Below are 12,463 nucleotides of genomic sequence, written 5' to 3' on the forward strand. Positions count from 1 at the left end.
GGAGATGCATGAGAGGGGAGGTGGTGGAAGGGGTGGGGGTACCGGCTGGCAAGGACGACGACAAAGAGGACAGTCTGGCGAAGGTTGGTGAGGGAGAAGAATAACGGTTGGATAGGAGAGTGGTGAATGTCTGGTAACCAGTTTTAGTTTAGTGTTGGTGTGTGCAAAAAGACACGTGTCGTTATTTGATTGTACCACATAATCGTAAGTACCGATGAAAAATGGATGGGTTCCAACTTCTTTTAGATTTTTGATAAGCGAGGAGGGATGTCGAATTTAGGGCCTCGAGTGGAAACAATTTTTAATTACTACACTTATAAATTTGTATATGATTATGTAATACTTTGTTATGTGGCGTATTTTGCACATGTTATAATTTGAGTAGATCACATACGTTTTAGGTATTATTTTTTGTTATTAAATTCTCATATGACAGAACTTTTTTATTTTTTAGTTTACTTATATGACATAACTGATAATCGAAAAAAAAATTGAAACATGATAGAATTATCATCAAATTTAATCCAATCAAGAATTTAAAATGATCAAGGTAAAAGCTCACTAACTAAGTGACGTAACTTATATTTGTAACAAATTTACTCATAGTAAATAATCTTAATCATTTTGAGTTACAAATTTTTTAGTTTTTACGAAGTTTTACATTATTTATAATGATTTTTGTGATGCCAATAAAATAAAATACGACATGTTAAGCTAACATGCGATCTTCCTCAATTTCTAAATCCGAAGATCAATACAAGGATTTCATTATTGCCATCCCCCTCAACTGTATTATTTGAGATTCCCACACAACACAACCGTATGGTTTTGGTCATTTTATAGTGAAAATTTAATTATTCTTATCCTTCTTGGTTATTAAATATTGCAACAATAATTGCAAGTGGTGGTTAGGATAAGCTATTAATTAGGAATAGTGTTTGTTAGTTGAAATAAGAGCAGCAAGTCTTATTAAAATGAACAAATGTCTAATTAAAAATAGACACATGGCTAAATAATTAAATAATTAAAAACTTTAACCAACATCACTTTAACAATGGATACGTGTCAATTTTCAACTGATTTTCAATAAGATTCGATGCTCTTCTTTCAGACATCAAGCATTATTCATTAATTAAATATCGAACTTATTATTAAAGTAATTAGAACATCAGCTCACTGTCAAAGTATATTTTAAATAAATCCCAGTTCTACCTAGCTGTATTAAAATCAATTGAATAATGTGATGACACCACTATTACAAGCATTCGAATTTGGATCATGACTCCAGTCACACCACCATTATACAAAAGATGACTCCACTTTTACAATTAAATACCCCATCTTTAAAGATAAAAGTTAAATATCCTAAAATTTTAAGAAAAAATATGAAATATTTATTTGCTAAAAGCGCTTTTGTTAAAAGCACAATAAAATACTTAAAAATTAAATATCCTATAACTTTGAGAAAGAATATCAAATCTTTTTTTGCTGAAAACGTTTTTGTTAAAAATACAATAAAATACTTATTACAAATTCAAGTGGTTTTTTTTTTTTTGTTTGAAATACAGAGATGCGTGATCGAACTTTAATGCATAGAAAGAAGCACATTACTCTAACTAATTTGACTAAACTTAGCACATTGCAAAAACATCTTTAGCCATTGTTAAACAAGGCCTAAAAGGTTGTTGCTCACTTTTCTTCAAATTTAAGAGACCCACCTAAAGTCACTCAGTACTGCAATCTGATGATATTCTTTTTCACTTGAAAGTGAGAGGTCTTAGATTTGAATATTGTGGATGGCGAATTCAATGCGAAATTAAGCTGCCCATAATGTGACTTAGCTGAACTTCCCTCCCCTTAATAATAAAAATATCAATATACTAACAAAAAAAAAAAAAAAAAAAAAATTGAGTGGGCCACCAAAATGCTAAGAACATATTTATGAGTACGCATGGTATGAATTATCATTTATTTTCTTGACATCTCTTGCATTTACTAAACACATAATGAATCAAAAAAAAATTGAGTGGGCCTCTAATAAATATCAGTTTATCTCATACCTGAATAATCGAAGGTCACAAAGAAATAAGTAGTCTATTCCAAACTTGAACAACCAAGTATCATTCCGTACGATAATTTATTTCATTTCAATCAAGTAAGCATACCCCAAATTCAACTTTAAATTGTAGCTTTCAAGTATTCAACTATTTGCATTATAACAATTGGTATTCCAAACCATATTTTCAATACACTGAAAAATCTCTCGAGCATGTGGCAATGGCATTCAACATGGGACAAAGAAATCCACATGTGTAGGACGTGTAAGACAATACAGTGGTGCCCCAACCAATTAACAGAATTCACAATATCCTTTTAATGCCAAGACAACAGCATATGGGAACACATGGAAAAGCCACTTTTCTTCCCACATAAGCAACATAATTTGGTTTTACCAATAATTTAGCGTTCAAAAAATCCGCTTTATGCAAGATATAACGGTTGCAAAGATTTATCAGATTCGCACATAGTACATACAAAATGTAACTGTTGAATGTACGTACCATGAAAGAAAAATGATTAAATATACGCAAAGGAAAGAACAAAGGACAAAGATTGTCTGCCCTCCCGTGCCCTCCTGTTTGTGTGGTCACGGTTAAGAATTATGAACCAAAACAGTAGACGGGCAGCTTAATTTTGAATCAGTAGACCAGACATTAAGCCTTCATATATCAAACCTTAACCTAATGAAGCTTAATTTTGAGTTCTTCCATATACACAACTGGTTTAATGGTGATCCGAAAAGTTCGGGGATCAATCAATTTGTGGAAGTAGAACTTCGTACTTTCAATGTTACCCCAGGGAAGATTTCTGGTTCCTTACCTCCAGGAAGACTTCGGCTGCTAGGATTCTCCTCATTCTACAGTCAGATCAAGAAATTTTACAGCAAAATTTGGCCCCTGCACCAAGTATGCGATGTCAGATACCTGTCGACATATAGATAGAAGCACAACAATTAGTACTTCACATCGTATGTAAAAACTGCACGGTTGAAACCACACATGCAGTATTTAACAATGGCAGAAGATAAAGGTGATAAACAGAAACAACTGAACATGACAACCGCTCCTCTCACTTGATCAAATGGAACTCTGTTAAACTCAAAGACCAAAACCCGAAAATTAATTCATGATGCTAATTATAGACCAACAAAATTTGATAAAATAGAGTATATTTATCAAATCCCAATCCAGGAAAGGAGGAACCTTTTTTTCCTTTTTGGTAAAATAATGGAAGAGAGAAGTTATAAGAACTACCGTCTACATCTGGTATTCATTTAATAACCTCACACAAACGAAAGTGAAAACCAATCTGTTGGCTAACCAACCACCAGGGCTAGTTAAGAGCGAGATTCAAGGGTAGACATTATAAACTCGAAACTAAGAGCAACTTTTCTCAAAAAAAATCCTGAACTGTCAACATGCGTATACTTGTAGTAAGCGTAATAAGATAATTGAACGCAAGTAACAGCAGCAATTAGCTCCAGGACAAGCTCCTGTTTATTGAACACAAATATCACCATCGTATTTGACATACCTTTGTAGTATAAAATCTGCTCGTAACAGTTAATGTCGTTATGTAACTTCACGCATTTTAGAGTTTTGGGAGCTTATGACGTTGGCAGGTGTCTTAACAAGACTACCCTTTGCATTTCCAGCAGCTTGTCCAGCGGGATTCCTAGCATTTGCTGTCTCAGTTGCTACCATGGACTTCTTTATCTGCCAAAGAAAGGAAGGAGAAAATTATAGAAAATCAAATAGGACAAACCTAAGGATAAGTTTTACATGTTTCATAATCATTCATGATGCATTATTCTAACCACCCAAGTTCAAGTCAAAACACAGCAAAGAAAACAGGCCAAACTTACCACAGCAAGACGCTCCTTGTGGATATCATTTGTAAGCTGCAAAACCATCACAAAAAGCAAACAACAATTAATGAAGCATTAAAAGGTTTTTTATTTTTGCATCACCGTAAACATAGGTTTTTAAGTTTTACGATGCTAAAGTACTATTAACCAGTCAATCCATGCTTACTGGTTTTTTGAAGCCTTTAATCTCATCACCACCGAACCCAGGCAGAGTTATATTCCAATTCTTTTCTGTACAAGAAAAATAAATACAGAAGGTTAAGCACTAGTGTACATAATGTGAACAGAAATATCAGCTAGCACTTCTTCCACATAACTAACCAATATGTAGAAGTATGTCTTTTGCTTCTAATTGAGTTGATTTTCTATGCTTGGCTAGTGAGCAACTAAATGTTGTAATCTGCAAATGGGAAAAAACATATTGTCACAATAAGAATTATGAACAAAACAGAATACAAATATATAGAAAGCTATAATTGGGGATAATGAAAAGTCAATCATTGTACAACATACTGAAAGCGGTGAAGCGAAGACCATATGAAACAAATAAGCAAATAAAGCCTTTTCCTATGAAGTTAGTGCTGGCCACACAATGCTTTCTTATCAAGGCAAATTATTCATACCCAAGCACCTATTTCAGCTAGAGCAGATATGGACACAAAGGACATGAGTTTAACCAAGAAAAAGAAAGATAGCAAGCACTTGCAAATTAAGAAATTGTGAAACATATGCAGATCATATAATATTAAGAAGCATATGCAGATCATATTAAATGATTAGCAGCGTACAAAAGGGCTCAGAATCACAAAATAAGGCAGTTATAACTTCACAAAATTTGTTTAGCAATACAAGCTTAATAATCAGGGATATCCTTTAAGTGCAAGAAAAAACAAAACACAAAATACTAGCTCAATTACTCACAGAATCAACAAATTCATCTGCAATGTCCATGAGAATTTCTTCAACTTCTGGATCCAACTTCTCAGATGGATCAATCTGTCCAAAAGCAGAAGACTCAGTAACTGGAAGCAAAAAGAAAGATATTAATTTTAAATATAAACAAAAAAGATATTATCGTCAAGCGGTTGGGTTAGGCAATCCCCTCTTATTAATAAGGAGTATATGTTAGAAAAGGATACAGCAATTTAGAGATATCAGGGCTGCCAATTAACATACTCGAGACAATTTTTCTCTCCCAAATATAAATAGGTGAGACTTGTTCCTTTAAGAACCATTAACAAATGATATGTACATCCACTCTAGTGCAAAAGGAATGCCTCTTCAAATTAGCTTTAACAATGAGTACTGATGAAACTTCTGAACAAATGCAAGCATGAGCGGATATCAAAGTACGAAGAAAGAAGGCCAACATGACTCACCTGGTTGACTAGCTCACGGATGCTTCTTTTGCCAAGAATTCTATTACAAGATTCATCTGTTTCTGGACTAAGAGTTTTATTTTGGGCCCCTGATTGGACTGTGTTAGGCTGTGCAGCTACAAGAGCGGAAGACTTGGGATTGACAGGGCCCTGCACCCTTGTGATCTGTTGCTGACGAGGCGTGGTTTGTGGGACCCTTGATTGCTGAACTTGTTGTGCAGATGATGTAGGCTGTTGCTGTGAAGCTGAAGGCAGGGGTTGGTGCGGTGAAGCAGAAGTCAGGGAATGGTGCTGCTGCTGTGAAGCAGAAGGCAGGGGATGGTGCTGCTGCTGGGGAGCTGAAGGCATTGGATGGTGCTGTAGCTGCGAAGCCGTAGGATGGGGATGAGACTGTTGCTGTTGCTGCGGAAGATGTGATCTTTGCTGCATGGATGGCGAGTTCATCTGCTGCCTATATGAAGGGGATGGGATAGGAGGCTTCCCTTGTGGCCCAGATGACAACCATGGCTGAGTATGAGGCTGCAAACCTTGAGATGCATTTGGTGATGAACTAGCAGATCCAACTGATGAAACTCGTAAAAGGCTGTGCCCTTGGAAATTCTGCATAAAGGAAGTGGAATAAGCAAGCATACTTGAATAAAATGAAAAAGAAGGGGAAAACAACTCTTAATCACCAGATATCTTTAACAATGCACAACAAGAAGAATTGGTATAGAGAAGATGCACCAACAAAGATAAAGGTCAACAGCAAATGAATGCATGGTCCCATTGAGCCACAAAAGAACAAGCAGGACACATAAGTGGAACCCCAGGGCATACTCAACTTACACAATACTGAAGGAAAAATGACGCCAGGTTCCTGGAGACAAAATTCAAACAATAACATAACATATTTGCTAATCATCATACTCAAATCCCTTGCCCTATTTTGGATAGGGGGCTTTCAAAGTCCCAAGGAACTTTGAAGTTTATACTCAATTGTTTAAATTGCACTAGAAGAGCACGACCAACTACTCAAGAATTACAAAGCTGCTACTAAAACGCTACAAATGCAAGGATTTTCAAATGACATAGTTTAATGAGTTATTTGAACGTTCCCTCGGATGTATTGCATTCAAGTCACTATCTAATTTTTGTAAGCATTCCTGACAATTTTGGCCTAGGTTCCATGGAACTTTAAAGTCCCTCGTCCACACTCACCACGAACAATGAACCTACAATACAACTCCAGTCATTTCTTTGCTTACACTATATATCCACATTCCCACATATCCACAAACTATATATTGCACATGGAAATCAAAAAAGTAAAATGTGGGTGTGGCAACTGGATACTGACTTGGGAAGATGGGGACTGATTACTCGCAGTAGATGGTGGTCTAAGAGAGGATTGAACTGGTCTCTGTGGATGGTGTGCCGGAATCCCAGTTGGCCGCATTTGAGAACTAGAACCGAGTGAACCCATCATCCCTATTCCCTGCATTCCTTGCATTGATGGTCTCACCTATATATCCCCGAAAACTACCATTACATATTCCAGCACGTAAACCACACAAACATCTATCAAAGTTCCAAACCAAATAGAAACACAATAAAATTACAAACATGTAGCCCAAATTGGTCACCCAACATATACCAAAATATCAAATAACCGGTAAAATTATCTTCTTTTTCTTTAATGGAAAGTTACAATGATACAATGTTAAACGGAATTGAAATGTCACCTGGGAAGGACTGGAATTGGATACAGGTTCGGGCACAGAGACGCCGCCACGGCCCATCCCACCAAAATGATGCCCATAGGAAGACGAATAAGGAGTGGGTTGAGGAGTAGAAGGGCCGGTGTGATGCGCAGAAACACCAATGGCAATGCCGCCCCTCGGCGGGGGAGGCTGAGAGGGTGAAGGCGGCGGAGGAGGCCCAGACGAAGCGGAAGAAGAAGGCGAAGGATACTGGTGGAAGTGGGACTGCTGCTGCCAAGGAGGACGAGTCAATGTGGAGGGAGGCCTGGGCTGCGAAGGGGGTGGAAGGGACTGGGGGGACGGTTGCGGTTGATGTAGTGGTTGTGGGGGCAATGGGGTTGAGGGTTTAGGGTTAGGGTTTGGGGAAGGGGGGCTTGGGGTGCAGGTTGGAGTGGTTGTTAAGGAGGAGGACGGCGGTGGCTGAGGCTGAGGTGGAGGCTGGGGTTGGGCGGTTTGGGGTGGTTCAATGGATGGTTGGGAGGCGGAGGGAGTTGGAGTGGTGGTGGAGTTCTGTTGATCCATGTCAGTTTGTTGGGGCGTTGGGAAGGAGGGAAATTTTGGATCTTTGTTCGGATTATGGTTTTTGGGTTTTCATAGGGAAGAAGAGTTTGGGCAAAGTATGTTGCTTTATTGCGACGGTAGGGTGGTGAAAAATAATTATATTTATTTATTTTGGTACGGATTTGATTTTTATTGTTTTTTTTTTTTAACTAATAATTTAATTCATTAGTGTTGTTGTTTGTGAAGAAAAAAAAAAATCCGTAACTTTAAGCCTTTGTTTTAGATTTTTTTTTTTGGAAAAGAAATAGATTTTTCTTTTTAAAATTGGCTGAAACTTTGATGTTTAGGCCTAATGACTTGGGACAAATTTGATAAGAAAAACGATAAAATTACTATTTTTTTTAGACGTTCTATCAAATCAAATGGAAACAGGCTAATAAGATTAAACAAAAGTGTTTTGGGAAAAAAATAGTGTGCGACTATTATTTTCTGTTTGAAAAAATGAGTTTATGGAGGTTTTGAAGAGTGTGAGAGTTAACTAATCAAATAACGAAGTGAATCGCTAAAGACAATCACAAGTGAACCAAGTTCTAGTGAGCAGCCTGATAGAAGGCCTTGAGTTCTTAGTAGTATTTAATGGGAGCTCTTTAGGTATTAGAAAGTTATCCTTAACTTTTCTAACAGTGGTGTGAAATGAGCACAAGATGTGACATATTCCAAATTCGAATACCCTTTCTCTAATTAAATTCTTTTTTTTTTTTAAATCTTTTTATACCCTTTTTAACTCCATCACATCTGCACGTCTTCGTTTTGCTTTCCTGAAGTTTGTGTATAATTCGCCTATATTTCTTATATGAAAAGGCAAAGGAACTCACAATAATATGCTCTACTTGAAAAATGTTATATAGTTTTGGAACTATACCGATTCATCTGATACATCGGTCCAAGATTGGCTATACCGAGGGGCAACCTGAGTGTATATATAAATCTCATGTTGAAATGTTCCAAATCGACTGTATCAATGAGAAAAAAAAGAGTTTAAATATCATAACCCCACTTCAACTAATACTAAAGCCTTTTGTGATAAAACTTCACACCTGACGGATTGTGCAGGTGGTAATTACCGAATTGGGGATAATATCAGTATTGTTGGAATGTGGGCCGTATGGTCCGTCTCTCTAATAATTCTACATGGTATCAGAGTCAGGGAGCGGAAATTAATACCGAGGCCTTTTGTGGTAAAACCCCACACCTGACAGATTGTGCAAGTGATAATTATCAAGTTGGAGACAATATCGGTGTTATTGGAATGTGGGCCGTATGGCCCGTCTCTCTGATAATTCTACATCTCATACACAATATCGATGTTATTGGAATATGGGCCGTATGGCCCATCTCCTTGATAATTCTACATCTCATACATACCTCTCTTCTTATATAACACGCATCACGTGACCTGAGTGACAAACACGAGAACGAGACAAACATTCCGTTGATCTTAAGATTTTGCCTCGACACAATGACATTGGCATCCGTTTTCCAAAAATTGGAGCTTGTCAAGGCTGTTGGACCGTTGGTAGATACAAAAACTTAAAAGCAAGAACACAGAGTCTTCCCCCTTGAGTCAGTCCCTGCAGAAGATAACATTCATACATGGCTTCTAGTATTACTTGTCATCACCACTGCTTCTACGCCTCTCGTGCAGTTGGAGACTCGTTTCTGGATGCAGCGGTTTCATCTTCAAGAACGCGGTATTCCAAGCTTGGATTTCCATTCTCATGTGAAGTTACCGGAGCAGGATCTTTTTCCCTGTAACAGCAAACAATCAAGCGTACCGGTAATGATTAATGACGGACTTTCACTATTTGATAAAGCAGTTTCAATACAAGGTCAGAACGTACGTTAGTGAATAAATGATGAGTCCGATAACTACAACCGAAAAAGCTACATAGTATAACCAGTCCACCTGCATTTCAAGTCCGATTTGCTATCAGCATAGAACAATTTATATGGATATGGAAGAGGTATGAACAATTGAATTTTTTTCCAAACTATAGGAGTCTGTCACTAGGGTACCTGCTGGCGGTAGAAAAAGATGCGAACGACAACTGCCCACATATCAGATGTGAGAATAGACAGATTCAACAATGTGGCTCCACTCCGCTGTATGCAAAAAAAATTGAGTTAGTTCATGCAGATCCTAATTTGCACGCACAGAACTTCAAAGAATTAAACAACAGGAGATGAGAAGGAAATTAACCTTGAGTACGAATGGAGTAATTGTGTAGAACAATATGCCTGCTAGAGTATAACCAGCCCAGGCTAATATCTGACAGAAAAGAATGGAAAAGAAAAGAGCGTTCAACTTAAGAAGTTGCAAGAGAGCACCGGGAGTATACAGAAAGTATTGGCAAAGCTGTTCACGTATTATACAAAGCTAAGACCACTTACAATATCTGCAGACCACGCGATGGATTCCAGAGTCTGTAATTCCAGGATAGACCTGCAAGAGGGTTAAGGAATCGAAGAAATATTGTTCTGTTCTCCAATAAAGAATCATGGTATGGATTATTTGAAGCTACTCTCTTGTATGCATTATTGTGATGAAAAGGATACATTTGACACACACTCACTAGAAATCCATAAGTACCAATCATGCAAATTACTTCAACGCGATCTTTTTTCTTGACACAAAACTCCTGCAGTTAAAGAAGGATTGAGATGAGAAGAAACTCAATAGAGGCAACTATTTTACATAACAACAATTCCATTCAAAATCAACCAAAAACTGAGAGAAAGAGCATGGTTTCCGTAATCTTGGATTATATTAGCACTTCTGCAGACAAAAATGGCATAGGAAGAAAAGTGAAAGTTTCAGGCACCTAGTTTTCTATTGTGAATCTCACTGGGAAAAGCTTTCCCTTCATACAGCCGGTGCCTTTTACAAAGATAAGGTAACAAAATATGAGTTCAAAAGGATTCACCAACCTCTCCAACATTGCTCATAGCGAAGAAAATTGTTCCTGCAATGACGAGTATGTCCCCTAGGAGAGGTTTTGAGCCACCTGAATTATGAACAAAAATGATTAATAGATCGCTCAAGAAGTAGAAAAGTTGGTCCAAAAGGCATTAGAGAAGATCACCTCCACCGCCCACCCCTGCATCGGAGAGGAGCACTAAACCAAGTCCCACAACACAGATGGCAGAACCAAACAATTGCCACAGAGAATACCGAGTGCCTAGGAAGATCCATGTTAAAAGTAAGACCCAAGCTATTGTGAAACAGTCCAACAGTGTCACACTCGTAATTGATGAGAACTGGTATGCTTTGTTAACTGCATCAAAACAACACAAAGTTAATATCTCCCTGCATCGTTCATATAAAAGTTACCTATATGCAATAAAATCCCAAAACTCCTCTGCAGTAAGGCATTTCAGACCAAAAGACGTCATGCCTCTTTTGTCGAAAACCTTCCTTCCTCAAAATGGAAACAAATCTCTTCAGATTAGGGATCACAATTCCATCTGTGGCAAGTAATCCTTCGGCAATGAGGAAACTTCCCTTTCAAGGATTCTGACGTGTATAAGCGCATCGTGTTCTCCTATGCTAACTATAAGCCTATCATTATTAAGGATTGTAACATGTATGCAAACTATAAGCATATTAATCCTAGTCTTGTACTGCCTTCTCTTTAAGCTTCCCTAGAAGGCTACTTAGTGACTCGGCTATCTAAAGATCTGTGAAACATGTACAGATATCAGCTCTCTTTTGCAACTGAGACAGATCAGGCAAAATCTAATTCCTTAAGAATCGGTTCATCCCTAATGTAAAATCACCCAACCAAAACACCAATCAAACAACGTCCAATCGAATGTGATGATGAAGACACGGATTTGATCCGAACCACTAGCAAACCGATGTTTAAAGAAATGATCAATAACAAAAAACTTAACAATCAATCATTAACTAGTACTCACCAAGATAGTTCCCCTGAACATCAACAAATCCCAACAGCACATACCAATACCAAGAAACCTGCAAATCCCAAGTTTTCAACTTCTTCATTCCACATTTCACAAATTGAACCACAATGGCAAATCAAATGACAGTTAATTAACAATGATCCAACCAATTAATGCTTGAAAACTGCGAAAATACCCGTAATTTGTCACGCCTATACAGCAAAATGCTCCCATAAACCAAAGCCAAACCCAAGTAAGTGGGAATGGTCTGTGTAATAGGCGCATCCACACCTGCACACACCCACCAACCGCTTAACACCGAAAATATGCACAAATAGAACTCGTTCAAAGCCCGGTTACAAACTTCAATTAAAACTAAAACTTCGCACGCTAGACAGACAATAAGCCGTATATAAAACACGGGTTAACACCCTTTACCCCATGAAAACAGGACCTAACGAAAAATTAGGAAGAAACGAAGAGGGAAACAAAAAGGCAAGAAATTTGAAAAGGGTTGGTGTGGAAGCTACCGAGACTGGCTATGAGCGAGGAAGTGAAGCTCATCATTGCCAGAACGAAGGAGACGAGCTGACCCAGCAGCAGCAGGTACAGAGTTCGCAAGGTTCCGTGGCTTCTCCACCAGTTGGTGGCGGATAAAACGAACGAGTTCATAGCTCAAGTGTTCGATTGTTGACGTCGTTCTTTTGAGATTTGGATCCGTTTGAGCTATATGGACTCTGCCCTTCGTTCCCTCCTGTTTTGTAAGCTACGTTTGTATTTTATATTGTTTTCTTTATAAATAATAAGATAAAAATAAATAATAATATTAAATATTAACGTAATTTAACAATAACCACATAAAATAAAATAACACGAAAAATGAGCTGTTTTGTAAGCTACGTTTGTATTTTATATTGTTTTCTTTATAAATAATAAGATAAAAATAAATA

At 37.6% G+C, this 12,463-nt stretch overlaps 2 protein-coding genes across 3 annotated transcripts; both read right to left on the bottom strand.

Moving 5' to 3' along the window:
* Positions 1–2,457: 2,457 nt before the first annotated feature.
* LOC137713509 (transcription initiation factor TFIID subunit 12-like) lies at positions 2,458–7,638 on the bottom strand. Of its 2 annotated transcripts, none has more exons than XM_068452811.1 (9): positions 7,032–7,638; positions 6,647–6,811; positions 5,308–5,907; positions 4,850–4,924; positions 4,250–4,328; positions 4,095–4,159; positions 3,926–3,961; positions 3,595–3,776; positions 2,458–2,957 (listed from the first exon to the last, which is right to left on the bottom strand). In XM_068452811.1, exons 1-8 carry the CDS (start codon positions 7,569–7,571, stop codon positions 3,633–3,635), a joined length of 1,704 nt encoding a protein of 567 aa, XP_068308912.1. In that variant the 5' UTR covers positions 7,572–7,638; the 3' UTR covers positions 2,458–2,957; positions 3,595–3,632. The 2 variants fall into 2 exon arrangements, with proteins under 2 accessions (XP_068308912.1, XP_068308911.1); XM_068452810.1 differs by having other exon boundaries at positions 2,458–2,984.
* Positions 7,639–9,016: 1,378 nt separating this feature from the next.
* Positions 9,017–12,252, bottom strand: LOC137713743 (uncharacterized). The gene is made up of 11 exons (XM_068453090.1): positions 12,044–12,252; positions 11,710–11,804; positions 11,529–11,586; positions 10,694–10,885; positions 10,539–10,615; positions 10,167–10,249; positions 10,002–10,053; positions 9,811–9,879; positions 9,627–9,713; positions 9,452–9,516; positions 9,017–9,359 (listed from the first exon to the last, which is right to left on the bottom strand). The coding sequence occupies exons 1-11, from the start codon at positions 12,183–12,185 to the stop codon at positions 9,239–9,241; spliced, it is 1,041 nt and encodes a 346-aa protein (XP_068309191.1). The 5' UTR covers positions 12,186–12,252; the 3' UTR covers positions 9,017–9,238.
* Positions 12,253–12,463: the final 211 nt, after the last annotated feature.

The sequence above is a fragment of the Pyrus communis genome, chromosome 13, assembly GCF_963583255.1.
Source record: "Pyrus communis chromosome 13, drPyrComm1.1, whole genome shotgun sequence".
NCBI lineage: Eukaryota > Viridiplantae > Streptophyta > Magnoliopsida > Rosales > Rosaceae > Pyrus > Pyrus communis.

Excerpts from the sequence above, each read along its gene's own strand:
- LOC137713509 (XM_068452811.1), bottom strand. The coding sequence starts at position 7,571 with ATGGATCAACAGAACTCCACCACCACTCCAACTCCCTCCGCCTCCCAA. Across the intron at positions 4,329-4,849 it reads CAGATGAATTTGTTGATTCT|ATTACAACATTTAGTTGCTC; the intron begins GTGAGTAATTGA and ends TCCCATTTGCAG. Across the intron at positions 3,777-3,925 it reads ACAAGGAGCGTCTTGCTGTG|ATAAAGAAGTCCATGGTAGC; the intron begins GTAAGTTTGGCC and ends TTTCTTTGGCAG.
- LOC137713743 (XM_068453090.1), bottom strand. The coding sequence starts at position 12,185 with ATGAACTCGTTCGTTTTATCCGCCACCAACTGGTGGAGAAGCCACGGA. Across the intron at positions 10,886-11,528 it reads TGTTCAGGGGAACTATCTTG|TTAACAAAGCATACCAGTTC; the intron begins GTGAGTACTAGT and ends GTTTTGATGCAG. Across the intron at positions 10,054-10,166 it reads CTAGTGAGTGTGTGTCAAAT|GTCTATCCTGGAATTACAGA; the intron begins GTATCCTTTTCA and ends ACCCTCTTGCAG.